Source organism: Ovis aries, chromosome 2 (genome assembly GCF_016772045.2).
Source record: "Ovis aries strain OAR_USU_Benz2616 breed Rambouillet chromosome 2, ARS-UI_Ramb_v3.0, whole genome shotgun sequence".
Taxonomy (NCBI): domain Eukaryota; kingdom Metazoa; phylum Chordata; class Mammalia; order Artiodactyla; family Bovidae; genus Ovis; species Ovis aries.
The window spans coordinates 83,748,566-83,772,728 of NC_056055.1; the positions used below are offsets into that span (position 1 = coordinate 83,748,566).

General features: G+C 41.3%; 1 protein-coding gene across 3 annotated transcripts in view; it reads right to left on the bottom strand.

The window, feature by feature from the left end:
* TTC39B (tetratricopeptide repeat domain 39B) overlaps positions 1 to 24,163 on the bottom strand; it is a 153,981-nt gene that overhangs the window by 57,186 nt on the left and 72,632 nt on the right. For all 3 annotated transcript variants that reach the window (XM_042243465.2, XM_060409504.1, XM_027964562.3), the window contains 2 exons: positions 12,659 to 12,754; positions 2,597 to 2,707 (listed from right to left, as the gene is read on the bottom strand). In XM_042243465.2, coding sequence (XP_042099399.1) covers positions 2,597 to 2,707; positions 12,659 to 12,738 — 191 coding nt within the window. In that variant the 5' untranslated portion in view covers positions 12,739 to 12,754. The remainder of the gene's footprint in view (positions 1 to 2,596; positions 2,708 to 12,658; positions 12,755 to 24,163) is intronic.

Below are 24,163 nucleotides of genomic sequence, written 5' to 3' on the forward strand. Positions count from 1 at the left end.
CATTCCCATTCTTAAGAACATTTAGTCTGAACGGATGGCACAACCCAGACTCTCAGGCTGTGAAAACCTCACTATCACTTTCCTCAAAACTTATCAAGCTATGTTCATTTGTTAATTATAAGATTTACAATATTAATCTGTGGTTTTGTTTTTAATTCAAATACAATATACAAGAGACTGCTGCTCTGCAAAACAAATACAATCCATGTTATTCCTTCCCCACCAGCAAGAGTCTAAACATCCTTTCAGAATCTACAGTTAGTCTCAGTGAGGGCACTGCTGATTCAAGAAAGCAAACAAACAATATGCCAGGAACAAGAGCAACCCAATGTAAATCAGTAATTGTAGTTTTTAAACGTCACCTTTAAAAAAAAAAATTCTGTACTGAAGTATAGTTGATTTACAGGGCTCAGGGGTAAAGAATCCACAAGCAATGCAGGAGACACAGAAGACTTGGTTCGATCCCTGGGTCGGGAGGATCCCCTGGAGGAGGAAATGGCAATCCACTCCAGTATTCTTGCCTGGGAAATCCCATGGACGGAGGAGCCTGGTAGCTACAGTCCATGGGGTCGCAAAGAGTCGGACACGACGGAAGGGGCTTAGCACGCAGCACATACGCATAGCTGATTTACAATGCTGTGTAATTCTCACATTTCAGACCAAAAGCTCTTCCAAGAGGAAAAAAAAAGTATTTGAGTGAGGGAAAAAAAACATGTTTAACAGTGAAACGTTCAGAAAGATCAGAGGATATAAAACTAGACTAAATATAAGATCATGTTGTTTATTTCATTCCATATTATGACCAGCTGCGTGTCAGTGGAGGAGGAAAAAAGGAGACTTTGAATAAAAAACACAGGAGACAGGCAGGAAGAATAAGAGAGGGGACATAAGGAGAGAATGACTGGCAGAGAGAGAGAAGGAGGGAGAGAGGAAGACAGATGGAGAGAGAGACAGAAGATGATCTGAAGGACAGACAGAGATCTGAAGGACTAAAGAAGACGGAGGGGAAAGGGTAGCCACAGGCAAGGGAGAAAACGTGAGTGCTGGATGGAGACAGCACTGGGCAACTTCCTTAGGCCAGGGGCTTCACCATCTATTTTGTTGTCTGTTCCTAACCTCCGAAATGCTAACTGATTGCAGCTCATCTAAATCTCAGAATTACCATGGCCTCGGTAGGCACATTACTTTAAGTCCCCTACGTACGAACCTTTAAGTTGAGAACTTTCAAAGATTCGAATGTGCGTTCTATCAACGTCAGGCATCAGTAAAATTTCAGCTTGCCCTCCATCTCCTATTTCTGATGCTCCTTCAGCTCTGTCCTTGCCCACCTCCTCTCCCTCCTCCAGTCGGTAACTCTTGCCTGTTCACGGGATGCCGGCCCCTGGATGCCAGCTGTCGTACTGTACTACTGTACTTTTCAAGGTACTGTAGTGTAAAATTGAAAATGCTTTACTTTGTTTTGGTTTTTCAGATATTATCTGTGTGAAAAGTATAAATGTATTACAGTACAGTGTTATATACAGAATTGTGTGAGTTGGGTACCTAGGCTAACTTTGTTGGATTTATGAACAAACTAGACTTACGAACACGCTCTCAGAACGGAATCTGTCTGTATGTAGGAGACTTACTGTAATTTCTAAGAATCAAAGTCAATGACCAGAGTCACATCACCCTCCCCACCCTACTGACTCCTCAAAGGAGAGAGTCCCATTCCTGTGCCCACAAGGTAACCATCTTGAAATTATTACAGGAGGTCTAAGTTTCATCCAGGTCAGTGACTGTGTTTGAAGGCACGAGGTAAGCTTATTCCTGTCAAGCTCTAGTCACACTGTCCAGATGGGCACTAGGGTCACAGTGAGGCCTAGGAACAAGGCTAAGCATAGGTTTTCCTGCCACATCATCAGAATTGATAGGTACTATTCAGTGAAATGGGGCTTCCCAGGTAGCTCAGTGGTAAAGAATCTGACTGCTAAGGCAGGAGATGTGGGTTCGATCCACAGGGTTGGGAAGATCCCCTGGAGGAGGAAATGGCACCCCAGTCCAGTATTCCTGCCTAGGAAATCCCTTGGACAGAAGAGCCTCGTGGGCTACAGTCCACAGGGTTGCAAAGAGTCAGACACGACTGAGCCTGCACGTGAGCGCTGTTAATTGAAATGAAACTGATTTATCACATAAATCAGGAGTCCCAAGAATATTTTCATTATCTTGAATTTCTTTTTAGCCTCTGAGATTAGCACATTTTCGTTCTTCCCAGGTCGATTTCAAAGGAAACTTTTCTCAACCATATTTCAGTTCAGAGGAATACTCATAAAAATATTTCACTGAAGAAACCCAAATGAAGCTCTACAAAACTAAGAAGATGACATTATTTGAACAAGTATAGAAAAAGACAAGAGAAAGAATCAGAAATGCTCTAATGATTAAAGTTGACAGGATAGGTTTGTTAACTGGAAATCAAAACCAATCAAAAGAAGTCTCAGCAAAATTAGCTTATAAATATTCAGATGGAAATGCAGAAAAATTGACTGAAAAGGATGACATCAGAATCATCAAAAACATATGAAAAACATATTTTATACAAAAGAAAATTAATTACCATGGTCGAAGCAACTCTAAGGCATCTGTAAATTTGTTACTTAGAAATAAGTTCAATGCCATTGCACATTCTTCAAGGCCACTCCTAAGATCCACCTTAGTTGATAGCGACCTAAAGATCAAGAAAAAAAAAATACACAGAATTTTTACAGTTTTTACTTGTAGCAAGTTATCACAGGGAGTGTGTGGGTATGTATACTCTAGAGACAAAAAGACTAGAATTCTAACTTTGCCACTTACTCGTTGTGTCTTTAACCCTTGAAACTTGACTTTCTCATCTGTAAAATGGGAACACTACCACCTACTTCATGGGACTGTTTCAAGAATGGAACCAACTGACAATTCATACTCATAGCAGGCACTTAATAAATGATTACCCCATCACTCCAGAGCCCACAAGCATGGGCACTATCTCTATTCATGAGGGGAAGCAGAGGTATTGTTTTAGTTTGATTATGTAGGGGTAAGAGTGTACTTCAGGCTTCCCAGGTGACGCAGTGGTAAAGAATCTACCTGCCAGTGCAGGAGACTCAGGTTCGATCCCTGGATCAGGAAGACCCGCTGGAGGAGGAAATGGCAAGCCACCCCAGTATTCTTGCCTGGGAAGTACCATGGACAGAGAAGTCTGCTGGGCTACAGCCCCTGGGTTCACAGCGTTGGACATGACTGAGCGACTGAGCATGCACGCACACACTCAAGAGTGTGGTTGGTGGAAAACTGCATTGTCCAAAACCTAGAGAAGACTCCACCAGATTATTTGTTTTTGCTTCCACAGGAGCTGTCTTACAGCTTTGTAAATTATATATAACTGATAGCAATGCAAAATAACTGTTGTCTACAGATCGGTGTTTAAAGAGAGACAACAGGCCCAAGATGGAGTCACTCAAACGCTAAGACTCACCAGGACCTAACCAATCAGTTTCAATCTTCTCCAAGAATGTGACCTATAACCAGCTAACCTGGAATATTCTGAGCAGCACTAGGAAATCCGCTGAAAGGCCCCTCCTACTCCCCGTGAGGAGAAACCTAGCCTAAAACAATGCATTCTTGGCTAATAACTTCCTTCTTTCCCGTTTCCTCTCTGCCTTGAAAAACCTTTCCTTTCCTGCAGCCTGAAGGAGCTCCTTTCAACTGCTAGTTGGGATTCTGCCCAATTCACAAAGAGTTTAATAAAGACAATCAGATCTTCAAATTTCCACTATTGAACTTGTTATTTAACACATGTAAATTCTGTCCCAGCCTTCAACTGACTTCCTGCCTCCACTAGGGAAGAATCCAGTTTTGCCTGAATTTGCACATTCATTTCAACATTCCTTTCAGTTCAGTTCAGTTGCTCAGTCGTGTCCCAGTCTTTGCGACCCCATGAACCACAGCACACCAGGCCTCCCTGTCCATCACCAACTCCCAGAGTCCACCCAAACTCATGTCCATTGCATCAGTGATGCCATCCAACCATCTCATCCTCTGTTGTCCCCTTCTCCTCCTGCCCCCAATCCCTCCCAGCATAAGGGTCTTTTCAAATGAGTCAGCTCTTCACATCAGGTGGCCAAAGTATTGGAGTTTCAGCTTCAGCATCAGTCCTTCCAATGAACACCCAGGACTGATCTCCTTTGGGATGGACTGGTTGTATCTCCTTGCAGTCCAAGGGACTCTCAAGAGTCATCTCCAACACCACAGATCAAAAGCATCAATTCTTTGGCACTCATCTTTCTTTATAGTCCAACACTCACATCCATACATGACCACTGGAAAAACCATAGCCTTGACTAGACAGATCTTTGTTGGCAAAGTAGTCTCTGCTTTTTAATATGCTGTCTAGGTTGGTCATAACTTTCCTTCCAAGGAGTAAGCGTCTTTTAATTTCAAGGCTGCAGTCATCATCTGCAGTGATTTTGGAGCCCAGAAAAATAAAATCAGCCACTGTTTCCACTGTTTCCCCATCATATTTCCCATGAAGTGATGGGACCAGATGCCATGATCTTAGTTTTCTGAATGTTGAGCTTTAAGCCAACTTTTACACTTTCCTCTTTCACCTTCATCAAGAGGTTCTTTAATTCTTCTTCACTTTCTGCCATAAAGTTGGTGTCATCTGCATATCTGAGGTTATTGATATTTCTCCTGGCAATCTTGATTCCAGCTTGTGCTTCTTCCAGCCCAGTGTTTCTCATGATGTACTCTGCATAGAAGTTAAATAAGCAGGGTGACAATATACAGCCTTGACATACTCCTTTTCCTCTTTGGAACCAGTCTGTTGTTCCATGTCCAGTTCTAACTGTTGCTTCCTGACCTGCATACAGGTTTCTCAAGAGGCCGGTCAGGTGGTCTAGTATTCCCATCTCTTTAGGAATTTTCCATAGTTTATTATGATCCACACAGTCAAAGGCTTTGGCATAGTCAATAAAGCAGAGATAGACGGTTTTCTGGGACTCTCTTGCTTTTCCAATGATCCAGTGGATGTTGGCAATTTGATCTCTGGTTCCTCTGCCTTTTCTAAAACCAGCTTGAACATCAGGAAGTTCACGGTTCACGTATTGCTAAAGCCTGGCTTGGAGAATTTCAAGCATTACGTTACTAGCATGTGAGATTGGTGCAATTGTGCAGTAGTTTGAGCATTCTTTGGCATTGCTTTCTTTAGGATTGGAATGAAACTGACCTTTTCCAGTCCTGCAGCCACTGCTCAGTTTTCCAAATTTGCTGGCATACTGAGTGCAGCACTTTCACAGCATCATCTTTCAGGATTTGAAATAGCTCCACTGGAATTCCATCACCTCCACTAGCTTTGTTTGTAGTGATGCTTCCTAAGGCCCACTTGCCTTCATGTTCCAAGATGTGTGGCTCCAGGTGAGTGATCCCAGCATCATGATTATGAACATTCCTTTACTCCACATAAATTTGTGCTGTTTTAATATCGCCTTCGACTCTGTTTTAACATCTGCTCAATTCCCTCCCTGATTAATGACTTAAGCAAATTTTTAACATCTGTTCCTGTCTACATCTGTGTGAGTCATAATTTTACCCTTTTTAGAAAATCATGTAAACTACTTATGATTGATAGAAAGTCTGCCCTTTAAAACAAGAGCCATCTCTGAAGTGTTGCAGAGAAGCCAATTCGGACTCCATGTTGGAAACTGTTTCTTTGACTTGCTTTTTCATTGTTTTTGTTATTATAATCATACATAGTAGCCTGCCTCAGAGGACCCTGCCCCTGTGCCTGACTGTAAACTAAAGAGCCTTTGTTCAGCTCACAGAGAGAGAATCTGACTCTGCCTACCTGTGAGTAGAAGGGATTGACACACTCCTTCCAAAGGCTGACCCTTCCAGTTTTGCAAACCTGAAGATTCTTTCTACTTGACTTCTTCACTGTCTCTCCCTCTACCTTCTGTCCTTTGATTGTAGTTCCTCATATACTTCTCTCTTTTTCTCTCTTTCTCTCCCAGATTTAATTAAAAAGAACCTGGCATCTAGGCTCCAAAAAGATGGTTACTTTGAGACACTAATCTGCCATCTCCTCGGTCAGCTGGCTTTCCCAATAAAGTCATTCTTGCCTCAACACCTTGTCTCTCAGAGTCACTGGCCTGTCAGAGCAAGCAAAGTTAGCTTGGACTGGGTAACAAAATGTTTTGTGTAACAAAACAAGTATTTCTTAACAAGAAAATATCTCAGTAAGGAAACAAGCAGTACAATGTTTCATTTCAATGCGCCCAGAGTTGAACTTCTGAGAAACCAGCCCTCTCCATATTCATTGTTTAAGCAAGAAAACAAAATCCCACTTCGGGTACTCATCTTCCAGAAGCCAGTTCTGAAATTGCTACAGGGAACCACCCACTCTCTGCCCCCAGGGCTTCTCATGGCTGGTTCCCTCCTGTTGTTCAGATCTCAGGTCAAAAAGCAGGGAATCAGAGTGCCTTGCTGATCCCAGCCCATCTCATCTCCCTGTTTTGTTTGCTCCATACCACTCATTACCATCCAAAATATCTTGTGCCTATACTTATGGACCTGTTGTCTTTGGCTATCTTTTCTCTCTAGGACATAAATGCAAGGAGGTTGTTTTCATCGCTGCTACACCCCGAGGGCCTTTGCTTGTACCCAGAACACAGTAAATCTCAGTAAGTAAGTGTTGTTGACTCGGCAAGTATCGTTCAGTGGACAGGTGAGGGGAACAGAAATGCTGCTCTGGGTAGAAACAAAATTCCTCATGCCTGGGACCTGAAAGCATCTCTCCTCCAGGGTGGTACAGACAGGGGACAAGCTCTTGGAAAAGGAATGAGCTGCGGAGCTCAGAAACTGTGATGGTTAGTCTTATACATCATTTGGAATGAGTAAAGGATGTCTAGATAGCTAGTCCAATGCTACTTCTGTGTCTGTGAGAGCGTTTCTGAAAGAGATTAGCCTCAGAATCGGTGAACCGAGTAAAGCACATGGGCTTCCCCAGCGTAGGTGGGCATCAGTCAATCTGCTGGGAGCCAAGACAGAACAAAAAAGGCAGCGGAAGGGTGAATTCGCCATCTCTTCCCTCTTGGAGCTGGGACGTCTATCTTCTGCTCTGTGCTCCTGGTTCCCAGCTCGTCAGGCTTGGACTGAGTTGTACCACTGGCTTTCCTGGTTCTGAAGCTTGCAGACAGCAGATCCCAGGACTTCTTGGCCTTGATAACCACACGAGCCAATCCCCATAATACATCAATCTCTTTCCCTCTCCCTCGATCTCCATCTCTCTTGATATAGCTCTCCTATTGGTCTTGTTTCTCTGAGAAACCTAATACTAACAAACCTCTCAGGAGGATTCTTCACAAGTAAGTTGCGTAGCACCCCCCACATGAGTCCACCGTAGAGTTTTGTCGGTGTTACTTCCTCAGCATCTCTTGGATTCATCCTGCGACACCTCCACCATCCGCCAAGTGAGCAGTCATTTGCTGCCTAGGGTCGACAGACATATCTCTTCCCTCCCTTTCTGCCCCCACCTTCCCTCCCTCCCAATTAAATCTCTACCTAAAATTCATTCAGCTAACACTGTAGAGTTCTAACTATGACCAGGCACACTCTTCTAGGTTTTAGAATGCAACACTGAGCAAGACCCACAGGACTCCTGACTGGAAGCACCGTCATTCTCCTGAGGAGGGACAGCAGACCGAAGGAGACCAGTAACTAAGATGACCTCAGCCTGCAACAAGTCATCTGGAAAAGAAACTGCTTGGGGAAGCAGGTGGGTGAGGCTCAACATTAGAGAGGATGGTCACGGAAAGCTCTCAAAGAGGGGATATCCGAGTGCTACGGAATGAAAGCGGACGTGGGAATAGCTAGGTTGAGGGGGAAAGAGAGCTTCTCGCCACATGAGAGGGGCATGTGGTGAGCATGGCAGACAGGGAGACAAAATGAGGATAGAAATCAGGCATGAAGCAGAAGCCACAGGGGCAGAGAAGATGGAGCTTCCTCTAGAGCAAAAGGGAATTTTTAGCTCTGGAATCCCCACCCCCTTTCTCACCACCCCTTCCCTTCCGCCAGTAGGTTTCCCAGCGCCCCTTTCACCTGTTGTCTTAATTCCACTCCCAACAGTCCTCTCAGTACAGCTCATCTTTTGTTACCAGGAAATGGGCTGGAAACAGATACTGGTCCCCGAGCCATACAAACTACCACCTGTGCACCTCAGCTGGCCACACTGGCCCCTGGGGGGATGTATTTGCAAGCCCAGCTCAGAGGGAGAAACAAACGCAGGTGTTCAGCACCTCCCAACACAATGAACTCCACCCGTCTTAGCGCTTTACTAACCTGTTCACATGACACCAAGCCTCCTTCCCCTCCAGAATATCGGTCCTACCACATGTTCTACAAGGAATGACCGAGACAGCAAGCGTAACTTCGACTAGAACTTCTCAAAGACATCTCGGGGTCAGTGGTTCTGTCCATTTCCGCCGCCACCACATTAGCTGAGAGCTTCGTCACGTAAAGTCTGAATTCTGAAACAGTCTCTAAAAATCCCCCCTGATTCTACTTGGCTTAGGTGGCTCTCAAACTTTAGTGTGCATTCAACTCACCTGGCACTACTGGTGAAGAACCCGCCTGCCAATGCAGGAGACCTAAGAGACGCGAGTTCAATCCCTGGGTCACGATGCCTGGGAGGAGGAAAAGGCAACCCACTCCAGGATTCTCGCCTGGTGAATCCCATGGACAGAGGAGCTTGGCAGGCTATAAGCCCAGGGGTTGCAAAGAATCAGACATGACTGAAGTGACTTTGTACACATACAGCTCACCAGAGGGCTTGTTAAGAGATACTGCCTCAGCCCCACCACCAGAGTTGCTGACTCAGTAGGCCTGTGGAGGGCCCAGCAAGTTCCCAGACAATACTGCTGCTGCTACTGTTGCTAAGTCACTTCAGTCGTGTCCGACTCTGTGCGACCCCATAGATGGCAGCCCGCCAGGCTCCGCCATCCTTGGGATTCTCCAGGCAAGAACACTGGAGTGGGTTGCCATTGCCTTCTCTCCAGATAATACTATTCTGCTTTAATTCACCCAGGATACCACTCTCAGACTATTCTTCCTAAAACAGATGTTCAGTCATACTGCCCCCTTAGATTAAGGACCTCAAGCGGCTGCTCACACTTATCACATAAAGTTCAAACCCTTCTGCCCAGCCCACCACACCTGTCCAATCGGACTACAGTGACCACTACTGCTATTTAAAAACCGCCAAGTGTCTCCAGCAAGCTCGTGACCGTGGCATCCTCTGCCTCAAGCCTGATGTGATGTAAAGAAAACCCCTGGGCTGGTGATCAGAAGTCAATCATGGGCATTCTCAAGCTGTTAACTTTCAGAAAGTCACTTCATAAGTGCTTCTGGGTGTCCAGAGATTTGAAGTGATGACCACAAAACTTAACAACTGTCTGAAACTTTTGTTACTGGTGCCCTTAAGGACACAGATTAATAACCCGAACTCAAAGAGTTTCAGTGTGGCAAGGCGTTTCAGTTACCCATGTGCTCCCCTGAGCATCAGGATCCTTCTGCAGAAATCCTTCCTGGCTCTTTCAAAGTGCAGTATAATCAAAAGAAACCATGGTTGTCAATGCATTTTGTGAGACTGAACAAACGAGAGGAAATATAACCAGGGAGGCCAATGGGTTCATTAAAGATGCTCTGGCCAGGAAATGAGAAGACAGAGCACCAGGATACAATTCAACACTTCCTGGCTGTGGCACCTTGGATACGTCACCGGTCATCCAGGACTGCTGGCTTGTGAAATAGAGATGAAACTCCCTCCTTGACTATCACATGGCTTGGTATGGAGGAGCAATACACTGGGTGTTGGTAGAACAAACAGTCACATGAGGATTAAGTACTACATGAGGTAAGGTACTATTATTTTCTAACAGGTCTAACTACCTACATACTTGCTCAATTTTGGAACACTGCTCAGCTTTGCAGATGTCCCTCTGGGCTGTTTCACAATAAACTTACATGTACTTATTTTTACAAATGCATTAGAAAACCTGTTGATTAAAAGGCAGAGTAGGAGTTTTCATTAACTTTTTTAAAGGAAAATTTTAATTTTTAAGTGAACCCTATGAATGCAATACTTGAACACACCTTTACTCTATTTCTTACATTTCCCTTCTGTTTCTTCCTTTATAGATCTTTAACTTCTTCCCCTCTGCCCCCTTTCCAACTCAGAAACATGAACAAACCTCAGTCATTTCTACTTAAAAATCAGCAAAAAAGATAACTTTCTCTTGATTTTGTTTTTCTCCTGAACCTCTCCCACTCTTTCTCTTCATGGACAAGAGCTTCTAAAAGGAGCTGATTCTCACTTTCCCTACTTTTGTCCTCCCGTTCATCTTCAGCCACTACAGCCTTGCTCCCACCGCAATTTCCTTGAAACCGTGGAAGCTAAAGGTCTCTGATGACCTAACTACAAACACAAAAGATGCTTTCCAGTCTGTATCCATATAGACCTCTTTGCAGTACCTGGCTCTGTTGACCTTATTCCAGAACTCACCTCTCCCCAACCCCTTGTCCACACTGCAGCCACCCTCTCACGGCATCTTCCTGGCCCTCAAACTTCCACAGCTCAGCTACCATTCCATTAGCTGTTCTCTCACTGTCTGTATTCACGGGGCTCCCATCTCCACTCTCATAGATTTCACTCTCCCGGAAAGGACACGTACAGTTCATGCCTTCAACAGCTACACGTATGGTGAAAATTCCCAGTCTACTGATCCAGCCCAGATCTCTATTATCTCTGACTGCTACATACACCCTTTATTCGTCACTGCTTTCAGTAATATTTTTTTAAAATTTATTTTGTCTCAGCTTTCAAACTCAGCACTATAAACGTTGAAGCAGTGGTTACCTAGGAAACTATTGGATCAGTTAGAGAACAATTATGAGGGAGGAATACATATTTCTGAAGATAGCTCAGATTTCCATGAACAGAGACATATGAAATAAAAAAGCAATGTGGAAAATAAACGCCTTCAGATCCTAAGAAGTAATTTTCAACTCCAGCTCCATTCCTCAATCCTTAGAATACTGCACCCCTTCCTTATATTGTGGGGGTTGAGTCCTAAGAAAAACTGCCAAAACCACAAGTATTGTGAATACACTCAAAAATAGCTGAAATTTTAAATGGAAAATCTAAAATGCTGACAATGTGCTATATAATTTAAAGTTTAGTAAGCATGTAAGGACAGATAGAAAGCATTTTTTCATGGTACAAAAGCCTTAAAAGAGTTGTCTTAATAACCAATAAAGGAGCAACTTACATATTCAAAAACAGACAGCTGACTAAAATAATTCTAAAATGGACAGGAAGGAATAGTGCTTAACAATCAAATATGATATTACACAACATATTCAGTGGAAAGGAAAAATGTCATGATATGCCTCAAAAAGGTAACCAAAGAGTAAAATTAATATGATCCCAATTTAGAAAAAAATTATTAATAATATCTCTATATATGAAGAGAAAAAGAAAGAATCCACACCAAAAGAAGTTATGGTGATGGTAATACATATTTTATCTCTTCTCTGTGCTTTTGTATATTTCCTGAATTTTCTCTGATAATTTCTTAAAATGCCCTTTTAAGTCAAAGTTACAAGAAGAATATAATAAGAAAAATAAAGAAAATATACAACGAAAAACGTGTGAAGTGAAGTCGCTCAGTCGTGTCCAACTCTTTGCAACCCCATGGGCTGTAGCCTACCAGGCTCTTACGTCCATGGGATTTCTAGGCAAGAAAATTGTGTGACCACACCTATATCCAGCAGCACATGGCTACTGGATATAGCAATGAAATACACCAAAATTCTAACAGTCTGTATTAAAGTGCTCATAATTCTTCCCTCCATCTTCCCCTCCACCTTCCCAGATGCCTGGCAATATGGTTATATTATTTTACAATAAAATTAATAGTTAAACATTTTTAAGATAAAAAAGGCCCAAAAGGGATTTGTGACCCAAGAGGTAAATCTGGTTTTGTTTCAGTTTTTACATAACAGGGCCATCTACTCACTAAATGCCTTAGCATAGCTGTCCTCTTCCTTTTTGGCACCAGGGACAGGTTTCAGGGAAAACAATCTTTCCATGGATGACTGGGGGAGGTGTTGGAATGATTCTCACAAGGAGCCTGCAGCCTAGATAGCTCGCAAGGGCAGTTCACGTAGGGTTCGTGCTCCTATGAGAATCTAACGCTGCTGATGAGCTGACAGGAAGTGGAGCTCAGGCAGCAATGCAAGCTCCGGAGCATGGCTGTAAATCCAGATGAAGCTTCGCTCATTCACCCCCTGCTCACCTCCTGCTATATGGCCTGGCTCCTAACAGGCCATGCAATGGTATCGGTCCGTGAGCCCGCCGTTGGGGACCCCTGCCTGAGCAGCTCAGAGAAGCCTTCCCTAATTTGTAAATGAGCACTACACCCGCCCAGACCTCTCCCCACCTTGCGTGTGTGTGCTAAATCGCTTCAGTTGTGTCTGACTCTTTGCGACACCATTCCTACTTTAACATACACATCACAATTTACCAAAAGGCTGGAGTGCTCTCCCCAGTCCCCCAAGACACCCACACCCCCTTCCTGACCTTTTCACATTAGATGTTCGGTGCTGTCCTGGTGCCTGTTTTGAATCAAATGATGAGAAGTGCTGGCTGCTTGTTGCCATATCTACACGAGAAGGCCTGTTGATAAAAAAGGCAGTGAGGTTTTCATTTCTTTGTCTTACAGGAAAAATGTACATATATTCAAGAACACAGCACAATCCCTTCAGTTATTTATAATATCTCACCTCCATTTCTTACCAATTTTGCAAATCAAATAGCAAAATCTACTCAGTTACAAAGTGAATATTTCTGAAATACAGCCCCTATAAAATAAACTTATTTTTCTTTTCATTCCAGTCCAACAAAAAAGAAATTCATGAAATCGCCCCCTCCCAAAACTCTCCACCCAAATGTAACATTGTAGCTTGTATATATCCTTCCAAATCTTTTCCCATGTGTATCTATGTATCTATCTCTAGTTTTCTTAATTGAAATGGAATATTATTGTAGGGGAGGAAAGAGTTTCCATCAGCTCTCTCAGGGTCCCTGGCTGGGTCTGTCAATCAAACTGACAAACACAGAGCAACAAGACAAAAGCATAAAAATGTGAAGTTATACACATACATGTGAATCCCCAGAAGAGACTGAAGAAGACCCAAAAACTGACCAGAGCAGAAATCTTTTATACCTTTCAGTCAAAGACACAATATATTTGTAAAGAATTGGCAGGACGAATGGTAAAGGGCTAGGAGTAAACGGTAAAGATGTAACTAGGAAGATAAGGGTTAATTTAACAAAGTTTGTCTGTAGACTCTCTGAGCTGTAAGAGTCTGTCTCCAGTAAAAAGAGAATTTAGATCCTACTTTTGGGCAGAAAGAGGGAATTTTTTCAGTTTTTACTGCGTCTTAATTGACATCAACTCAAAATGATGTTTATGTCAAAGGCACATACACATTTCCGGATAACATACTTGGTGTCCTTCATTATATGCTTAATTTATCTTGAATCCTTTCTTCCCAACACAGAGTTGCTCTACCATGGTTACTGTCCATACAGCTATCTACTGAATAGAGGTAACATAATTTGTTACCCATCCCTCATTTTGAGGCATCTTAGTTGCTCCCAATATTTCACAATTACAAACAATACTAAAATAAGCCCCTTTACTCACTTTCCTGATTATTTCTGAATGATAAATTCTGGAGGTAAAAAGCATGCATTTTGTAAAATATCTTACATTTTAAAAGCTGCCTGTTTCCCAGTATATATATACCCCACAGAATGTTGAGGTAACAAAGAAGATGTGGAGACCAATCTGGTTTGCAGAATCTCAGGCCACCCTTTGACCCACATCTACCCTCACAGACACACATGGAGGCAAGTCCACTGGAGAGAAGGAAACTTCCACGGAGCTTAAGAATAAGTCCTGCCCTGTGTAGAACAGAATCTCCAACCTCCCATTCATGATTCACCTTAACTGCACACAAGCTATAGAGCAGAGAGGAAAAAGTTACTGACCTTTCCTTTAGGAAAGCTTTTTCTATGTTTTTAATTCTAAAATGTCAATGCCCTTGTTGTAGATTTAAGTAGAGTTTGATTATATTCTACCTTCTGACTTCCCAATACCTGGTAATATTTTATATCCAACATTCATCTTTTCTTGAACGTATCAAGTTCCCTAAATTTTACACATCAAATTAGAGGAAATCAAGGTTCTTTTTACTAGGGTGGCTAGCTGTGGGTGGTGAGAGACAATAAAATGTCAAGGATAAGAGGAAATGTATCTTAAAGGTTATTTTCCATCACAAGAACTTTTTACCAGGAGAATCCAGGAAGTGCTAAGCACTCAGATAAACCAGACTCCGGGGCAGTGACTGGCATCTCTGTTTACAAGCAAGGAAGGAGAAAAGACAGATTCAAAGGACTTTTGGACCGTTCTTGCCTATCTGTTCCCTTATAGGTTCATTTATAAGGGCTAGAAAAACATGTTCTTTAAAATGTACATTAAAATGCCCCCTTGTTTGTCATCTGCCTATCGTTAACGTTTTCCCCAATATTGAAATTTTTATTTAATCAAAACTAGTCATTTCCTTTTAATATTTCTAATTTTCAAGGCATACTTAGAAAACCTTTCCCTCCACAAAGATTACATAACATAATTTTCCATGCTGCTTACTTTCTAAACATTTAATGTGTTGAGCCATTCATAATTTAAGTATATGCTATAAGATAATGTGTGCATTTTTCTTATTCTTTTGCCATTTTTTCCAAGATAATTTTTAAAAGCCCATATCTTTACCCCAACGACTTGACATACTATAAATATACATATAAAACACTGAATTAATTAAGCCCTGTTGAAATCAAATCTGCTGTGCCAGGTAAAGGTTGCACATTTCAAAGCTATAATTATAGCATCTTTATCAAGCACGAAAACACTTGAATTTATCAGAACTTAGTAATTATTAAAAACAATACTAGGGGTTTTTATTTTTCTGAGGTACAAGTTTAGTTTTTTATTCTTTTATATATATGTATATGAAGTCCCAGACATTCTACGGTATTTTTAAATTTATATTAATAGCACAATAAGTACATCATGTTACAGATTTTTTTAAATAATCATATTTAGAGCTAATTCACTCATTTAAACTACTATCTAGGATTTTATCAAGAACCTGTTTTTCCTTTTTTATGAGAAATGCTTCAAATACATGGAGAAAATGGTTTAACATGCAGGTATATCTCAAATCCACTTGTGTATTTAGTGTGATCTAAATTTGAGTATTTCCCCTATGAATAGGCAAGTATCCCAACAGTAATGAATAACTTGTCTTTCAGCTATTCATTAGATGCTAAATAATACAAAAGAAAGATTGCATGCATGCTCAATCAGGCATTGAGGTAGGCTCAATTTATGCCTACCATCTTAGAGCACAAATAGGCCCATCCAAGGAATAGTTCATTTTGTAAGGGATATACCTTTGTTTGGTTTGTTATTTTCTATACATTAGGGTCTATATTTTATAAAATAATATGTTAATTTGTAGATTTTTTTGGTTTGACACATATGCAAATACTTTTATAAGGTTATGGTCTTTTTGCCTTGAAGGAAATTAATCAGTTTTGTATGTCTGTATATAACAAATCTTACTCAAACATTCTTTCTTTAGTTCCCCCAAATGCTCTCGGAAAAATTTTAACCATCTTGCTGATTTTGTCATTGATCAGTAAACCTTTGACATGTGTTCATGCTATACTCATCACACTCCGACCTCCTGAATGGCACTGCAACCTCTAACCCAGGGCAAGTTTTCATACATGCATAAAGCAGTTTCAGGCACTCTTTTGATCCACTCACATATTTGCCTCTGTTGGCACCAGTCACACAATTTTCATTTTCATGGCTTTCTTATATATGCCAATGGGCAAATCCTCTACTACATTAAATGATCTTTGAGAGGGTGTTGGCGGGAGCAGCGGATCTCGGGCTGCTATCACAATTTCACTCTTATTTATAAATTTTAGAATCAGTTATTGTAGAGTTGCAAGAGAAGTCTGCTGAGTTTTGAGTGGGACATCATTACCTTTCCAGAGATTTTACCGAGAACTGCTATCTTTACAACATTATATTTTCATACCTGTACACATTTATCCAAGTCTTCTCTTATTTCCTTCAATACAGGAAGGTACCATACATAAGACACTGCACTAAGGTACATGCACCCTTGCAAAGAGGCCGTGCTAGATGCTCCTTATGTTGCTTCAGTTTTAGAATGTGTGCCACCAAAGTAAGCACAGTTATTAGAAACTTGACTGAACAGAATGACTTGCCTGTTCCACTTTTGGGCAAAACCTAGATGTTATGCTCAGATGTTAGAAAAAATGTATTTTCAGCTAAAGAAAAATCTTGCTATTTGATTTATAGAGGTTAGGGAAAAATATCATATCATATTTCATTTATACTATTATTAGGCTAGAAAATATGTCCTTACCTTGCCCTGATTTTACTGCTTTGTTTTTAAACGGCTTTATTGAGACATTAATCATAGACCACTCAATTCACTCATTTGAAGTATACAATCAATTATTTTTAATATTCATAGATATAATATCACTTTCATCATTATCTAATTTACATTTTGTCACCCAAAAGATACTCTATATATGTTAGTAACCACTTCCCATTTCCCTCTACCTCTAGTACTAAGAAACCACTAATTTACTTCCTACATGTTTAAATTTGCCTTTTCTGGACATTTTATATTAATGATATTAAGTAATACGGTCTTTCATGATTAGCTTTTTTCACAGAGCATAAGGTTTTCAAGATTCATTTGTTTTGTTGTTATGTATCAATACGTCATTCTTTTTTATTGCCAAATAAGAATCCATTGTTATAGATATAACACACTTCATTTGTCATTTCATTAGTTGATAGGTATATGGGTAAATTTCTACTTTTGGGCTATTATAAATAATGCTTCTATTAACATTCATGTACGAGTTCTTGTGTGGACATGTATTTCACTTCTCTTGGGTATATATATATATATATATATATATATATATATATATATATATATATAAATAATAGGGTGTATTATAGTGTTAGGCAGTTAGAAAAAGGAGTCCAAAATGGCAGTGACTAAAAGACAAAGGGAAAAGTCTGTGAAAAGGGAACAAAAGAAAAATCTGAGAACCTCAGGTGAAACAAACACGCCCTCTTCCTGGCTAGCCCTAATTTGCATAGGGCAGGCTTGAGGGGAGGAGACAAAACGTATAAAAAGAGCAAGCCAAGCCAGTTGGGGCCTCTTCTTTGGGGTCAACCTGCCTTCATGCCTCCTGCATGTAGTATACTTGTTGCCTAATAAAACCCTAAGCTGTAATTGAGCTGTAACACTGGTCTGCAGTTTCAAATCTTTGTTGCCCAAAGACAGAACTGAGGAAATTACACACTCTCCCAACAATAGAACCTTGTGGTTTTGACTTGTATTTGCCTAATGACTAATGATACTGAGTATCTGTTTGAGTACATATTGACCTTTGGAGAAATGTCTATTCAGGTTCTTTGGCCATTTTTTAATTGGGTTATCTGTCTTTTTATTACTGAGCTTTATATTATTTTAATTTTTAATCTCTTGGTAGAACTAGTCTCAGATGAAAAGTTGTATGCTTACAACTTCATTGTTTATACTTTTTCTCTCATTCAAATCACAACAGTAGAATCAATTCAAAAATTTCCCCCAATAAATCCAACACAATGAGCTATGTTCCTGCACAATGAAATAAAAGCAAGTCCATTTCTAAAAGAAAAAATGAAATAAAATTTCAAAAGTTAATAAAATGACACAATATCCTTGAAGCTTTTTCATCACAGTTAAAATCTCTTTAGGGGACAAGAGGAATGAATGAAGAAAGACTAACAGACATGCTCTGGGAGGCACCATTTATATAATATAACCTACAGTCTGAATCCACTCCAGTATTCTTGCCTGGAGAACCCCCATGGACAGAAAAGCCTGGGAAGGTACAGTCCATGAGGTCACAAAGGGACACAACTGAGCCACTAAACACAACACAAGCACAGCCTGAATGGTACCCACTGGAGTTATGAACGCCGGACTCCAGCGGACACCACCACCAGATTTGCAGTTAATCTATTGCTTACTATTATTGACCATATAACCCCACTTATCTTAATAAAGAAAACTGCTCAGCAGACCAAATTCTGTCCTATGGATGATGTTTTCAAATAGCCATCCTCATGGCCAGAGATCAGGGCAAAAGGAGAGGCGCTACTTCTGCTTCTGGAAGAGAAAGAACAGCCCAGAAATTGCCAGGCAATCCACTCCCCAAAATGCATGTTCCTGTCAACATCACCCCCAACCGTGTCACCAGCACTGTCAGAATCAAAGGAAAGAAATTTCAACTTTTTTTATGCCATAGTAGTCCTGACCTCTAGAGGGAAGCCCTAAAACTCTAAAAAAGGCCAAAAAGAAAGCATCAACGTAGAATATAATTATTCTAGTAGGTGAGAGACTAGTAGATTTATAAACTAGATAAACTACCCCTAACTAATACATGCTTAGACTTATTACAAAAGCTTCCTCAATCAAAAATGTAAACCTTCACATCATCTGAAGAACTTGGGTGGTTTTTACATTCTTTGTGCTTTTCCATAAAAGGAAGGGCTCAGGGAGCTTGACCTGGAAGAAAGACTTAGAGGAGAGCAGAGAAGAAGAAAGAACACAAGGGCTACTTCCAGACACTTTCCTCCCTCGTTCAATCAGAAGGTTACAATTCATCCTTCTAGACCAGTGGTTCCAAACCTTTTTGGTGCCAGGGACCAGCTTCATGGAAGACAATTTTTACATGGACCTGGTATGGGCGGATGGTGTCAGGACAATTCAAGCACTTATATTTATCGTGCACTTTATTTCTAACCTTGATGCCACCACTGATCTGACAGGAGGTGCCAGATCCAGGGCCAGGCAGTTGGGGACCTATGTTCTAGACCACCTTTTCTGGAGCTGTATCTTACTCCCAAAGGATTCAGAAAAATACATAATAATGTGTATCCAGAGAGAGAATAAAACACAAATGTGGCAAAATGCTAAAAAAGAGATTCAGGGTGGACAGAAGTTCTCTGTATGATTCTTGTACCTTTTCTGAAAGTATGGAGATACTGCAAAATAAAAGTGTTTTTAAAAGACAGCTCTGGTGACAAAGGGCAGAGAACAGGGGTCAAATGGGAGTGGCCACTGGCCTCTGGCATCTATGGACCAGCTAGCACCAGTGGAGAACGCCAAGCGCCTCAGGGTCATGGGCGCACAGACAGGTCCAGCCATCACAGGTAACTCAGGGACAGGCAAAACAAGGACAGAGGTCACTGCAAAAACAACCGATGAGACTCTCAACCAGAGAGCAACACCCAGACTGGGCTCCATCCCCGTGTCACTTCCTCCTGGCCCCAGAGGCCATCTGGGAAGGAGGGGGAAACTTTGGGACAGGAAATGTCAGCCTGATGCAGAGTTTAAATTTTCACTTGCATGGGCATTTAGCTCCCCTACTCCATCAGGACGGAGAAGGCAATGGCACCCCACTCCAGTACTGTTGCCTGGAAAATCCCATGGACAGAGGAGCCTGGTGGGCTGCAGTCCATGGGGTCGCTAAGAGTCAGACACGACTGAGCGACTTCACTTTGACTTTTCACTTTCATGCACTGGAGAAGGAAATGGCAACCCACTCCAGTATTTTTGCCTAGAGAATCCCAGGGATGGGGGAGCCTGGTGGGCTGCCGTCTATGGGGTCGCACAGAGTTGAACATGACTGAAGCAACTTAGCAGCAGCAGCAGCAACTCCATCAGGAAAACGTGAGAGTCTCCCAAAGAGGCTGTCTGAATGTTGAACACATGATGTCATCTTTAGTTGACAACTTAATGTTTTGTTTTTTTTTTCTCATCCTCAAAGGAGATGAGAGTTCCAAAGCAAAGTGAGGACAGTTGAAAAGAATGAAAATTCATTTTTGGATGAAAGATGATAAAGCGTGCCCAGATGGAAGGTGGGACTTATTATCTCTTTAGAAAATAGAAAAAACCCCAACAGATGCTGTTTTTCTTGCCCACCGTCACAGCAGATCACTGACAGAGCCGGAAACTAAAACCAGAGCCTGCCGTCTTTTCAACGTTATTTCCTCAGGCAAAGCAAACTGTACTCCTTCACTTTATTCAAAACAAATAACAACAGGATGTTAGTTAGCAAGAGACATATACAGCTCCTATATCATTTTGCTGGTTTTCTTTACTGATTTTTTTTCAAACTTAAATGAAAATTCCTTCCCTACTGGAGGGTTCTCTTATTTCTAGTGGAAAACGTCTACCATCTGTTAGTGATCCTCCTTCAGTTCCCTACTGTAGTGTGATTTTGGAGAAAGCATGCTGGACACATGCAGAATGCTGGGTTCTGTCCTAGGTGTGCAAGCAATGAGATTTGGGGCCAATCGCTCACCTCTGCCAGGGGCTGGGAGGGGCAGCCTGGGGAGAGGGAGGTGGAAGCAAGTGGGGTGGGTAGGCTACTATCTGATGTACATAGAGTTTCAGTTTTACAACACATTATGATGGAAAAGTGTATGTTACATGTATTTTACAACAATAAAAAAAAAATGAGGAAAAAAAACTGCACATACACACAAAAGCTAGAAGTGGGCTAAAAATTCCTTTGTCCTGTTTACCTCACAGGGATATTCCAAGGAAGTAATGCATTCCACTTTGCAAAATCACTTTTTAAATTGAAACATGACATAAACGTGGTCTGATGTTGTTAAAACAGTTAAGTGATTGGGGCCAAGAACTCCCCATTAGACAGACCACTGGACTCCTGCTACTCAGCAGTTTGGGCTTCCCGCAGGGACAGCCAGAGGCCACTTAGCAGCACCCTGTCATTTTCATCAGTCCCTCCAAGCAGGGATGCAGACCGTCTCAGGACAAAGAGCAAATGCAGATGTCCAGCATGACCCTGAATGAGGGTAACTTTATCATTTCTTTTAAAACATCACCTAAAACACAGAGAGAAAAAAAAAAAAAAAAACCTTTCTAAAACACAAAGATAAAACAAGTTTGCCTTTCATCTGGCTTGTGATCCATGAGAGAAAGAAAACCCAACAGTATCCAAAAGTACCCAGAAGTTTTCCAGGCTAGAGAATACGTCTCTCCTCTGGGTTTCATGGTCAAACTTTAAAACCCATCACAGTATGATGAGTGGTCTACTTTTCAGCTGTTGTGAGTAGATAATGAGCTTTTTAAGGACAGGAATTCTCTTAGTCCAGAGAAGTTCAATAAATTTTGATTGAATGAATGACATTTGTATTGATTCTATATGTGTATTAGCACCCCTGTGCCAAATACAGTCTCAATTCTTGGTATTTTATGCCACATATGTAAATCATGGAAAGCACCCATGATTATATGATCATGGAGTCCTCATTCACAGCAAGCAACTATCAGTAAATATTAGGGTTCCCCCACATACATCTGGGCTTTCCTGATGGCTCAGCAGTGAAGAATCCACCTGCAGTGTAGGAGATACAGGAGACATGGGTTCAATCCTTGGGTCAGGAAGATCCCCTGGAGGAGGAAATAGCAACCCACTCCAGTATTCTTGCCTGGAAAATCCCATGGACAGAGGAGCCTGGTGGGCTATCATCCATGGGGTCATAAAGAGTCAGACACGACTAAGCAAGTAAGCACGCACGCACATACATCTATCAGATGAGACTAGCAATACAGAAGGGGAAACATAAATACACAAGCAATTAAGTGCCAAAGTTTAATTTTCTTTAACTCTTCAATGTATAGCTGTTTCCATAGTTGATATACTGTATAAACTCAGCCTGTGGTACCAAGTGGGCACATACAATGGTTTGTTATACAGGAATGCTACTGCCAAAAGAAAAAAAAACCTACACTAATATTAAAGAGGTGTGATGGCACATAAATGCTACGTATTAAGGCCTGATTTGCTGGCTCATGGGAAAGGCTCAGGTTCTGCCACATCCACCAACTAAGAAGATAATGACTAGAGCCCCAAACCACAAGAGAAATTCAAATCTTGGTCCCATACTTCCCTGCTTTCTAAAATATAGCATCTGTGATGACCTGAAACAAGATATTCTATAACCCACTAATCTAAAACGATCGCCAAAGAAATCCACTCATCCCACTTGAATGGTCATGAAAGACTTTCCACACCTGTGAACTGATGAAACAGCAAAAGAAAAACAAGCTACATATGAAATCCATGCCAGTCTCATGTCCACATAATTTGCCCGTAGGCGAGTCCTGCCCTTTCGAAAATAAGCCAAAGACGTAAGTGTAAATTTAGTTGAAAGGTAGAAAGCAAGTCAAAACAACAGGAAAATCTCTGAGCCTGAGGTCAAAAAGCCTAAGCATTTTTCATGACACATGTCTGCAGAGTACACTGAAATTTCATTTACAGAAAGGGAGGGGGGCTGCCTAAATTCCCTCAATCAACCCAAGATTAAGAAACACAATAAAACAGATCTGCCTGCTTTTAGCATGGTGGAGTCATGATCAGCACCTTGAATGACTTGTGGACAACTGATCGAACCTATGCACCTCACTCTTCTCATCAGTAAAAGGGGAAATTAATTAACACAGTAGTTGTTTAAGATCCGAAACAGACTCACCATGGGTCCTGGGCCTGACACAGAAGGCATTTTACGAACAATCTAGCCTATTTCTTTGCCATTTCTAGCCTATTTCTTTAAGATACGAACACAATGACACAGCAAAGAACTGCTAAACCTCCCTCACTGCTTTGTTCAGGAAATCACAGAGTCTCAAAATGTCTTATCTCGTGACAGGCCTCAGAGACTTCTGCTAGTCAAATGAGAGATGTGGTGTAAAAAAATGGGAGATGAAAACTATATACAAGTCACAAGTGAGTGATATGCTTATTCATAAGTTACTGGGTTAGAAATCAAAATATACTTCCATAAAAACAATGATTGATATATATCTATACCAATATATATCTCTATGCATATGTGTTAAACATGTGTATATATATATATGTACATAAATATATGTACATATATATATAGCATAAATCTCTATATACATTCATACATACAGGCATACAAATATGTTAAATTCTCAACCTAAGCCTATTTAAGCCCTAAATTATTAACAACTGACCAGAGTCTTAGAGCCAGGAACAAGGTGACTCCACTGCTCATACTTTAGTGACACTTCAGTGGCTCATCACTGTCCTTGCCACCGCTTTTTGGCAATGTACCTTGGCACCTGTCTTTCACTAACCAGCCTATCCTCACTAGAACTGCAGGGCGCCCAAGCTTCTTGACAAACCCTGAAGAGACCATAGTGAAGGAGATCAGAGTATGTCACGCCAAAATGTCATTTTCACATAAAGAGTATTTCAAGTTGAAGGCAGTTAGCTCTCTGCTCCCCTCCTTTTTTTGAAAATTAGGTCATCAATTTCTTTTTATTAAAGATGTTTCCCTCTCCCACACTAGGAAGAAAACTAGTCCAGAGATAACTCTTAACCACCTGAGAGGACTCTTATCTGTGTGTCTGCCTGCATGCATACTAAGTCGCTTCAGTCACGTCCAGCTCTTTGTGACCCTATGGATTGCAGCCCATCAGGTTCCTCTGTCCATGGGACTCTCCAGGTAAGAATACTGGAGTGGGCTGCCATGCCCTCCTCCAGGGATCTTCCTGATCCAGGAATCGAACCCGTTTTTCTTAGGTCTCCTGAATTGGCAGGCAGGTTCTTTACCAGTAGTGCCACCTGGGAAACCCCTTGTCTGCATGAAAATCTTACTAAACAATTCTTATTTAGCATACATTTTCTAATCATCTTCCCATAACTTATCCGCACCCAGAAGCCCCCCAAATCCTCTTCTTTTATTTAGCCTCTTCACACTTCATCATCCTTTGTTTAAATGATATGTTTCCAATTCCAACCACCTCCTTGAGGCACATTTCTTGGCAAACTTTCATATGT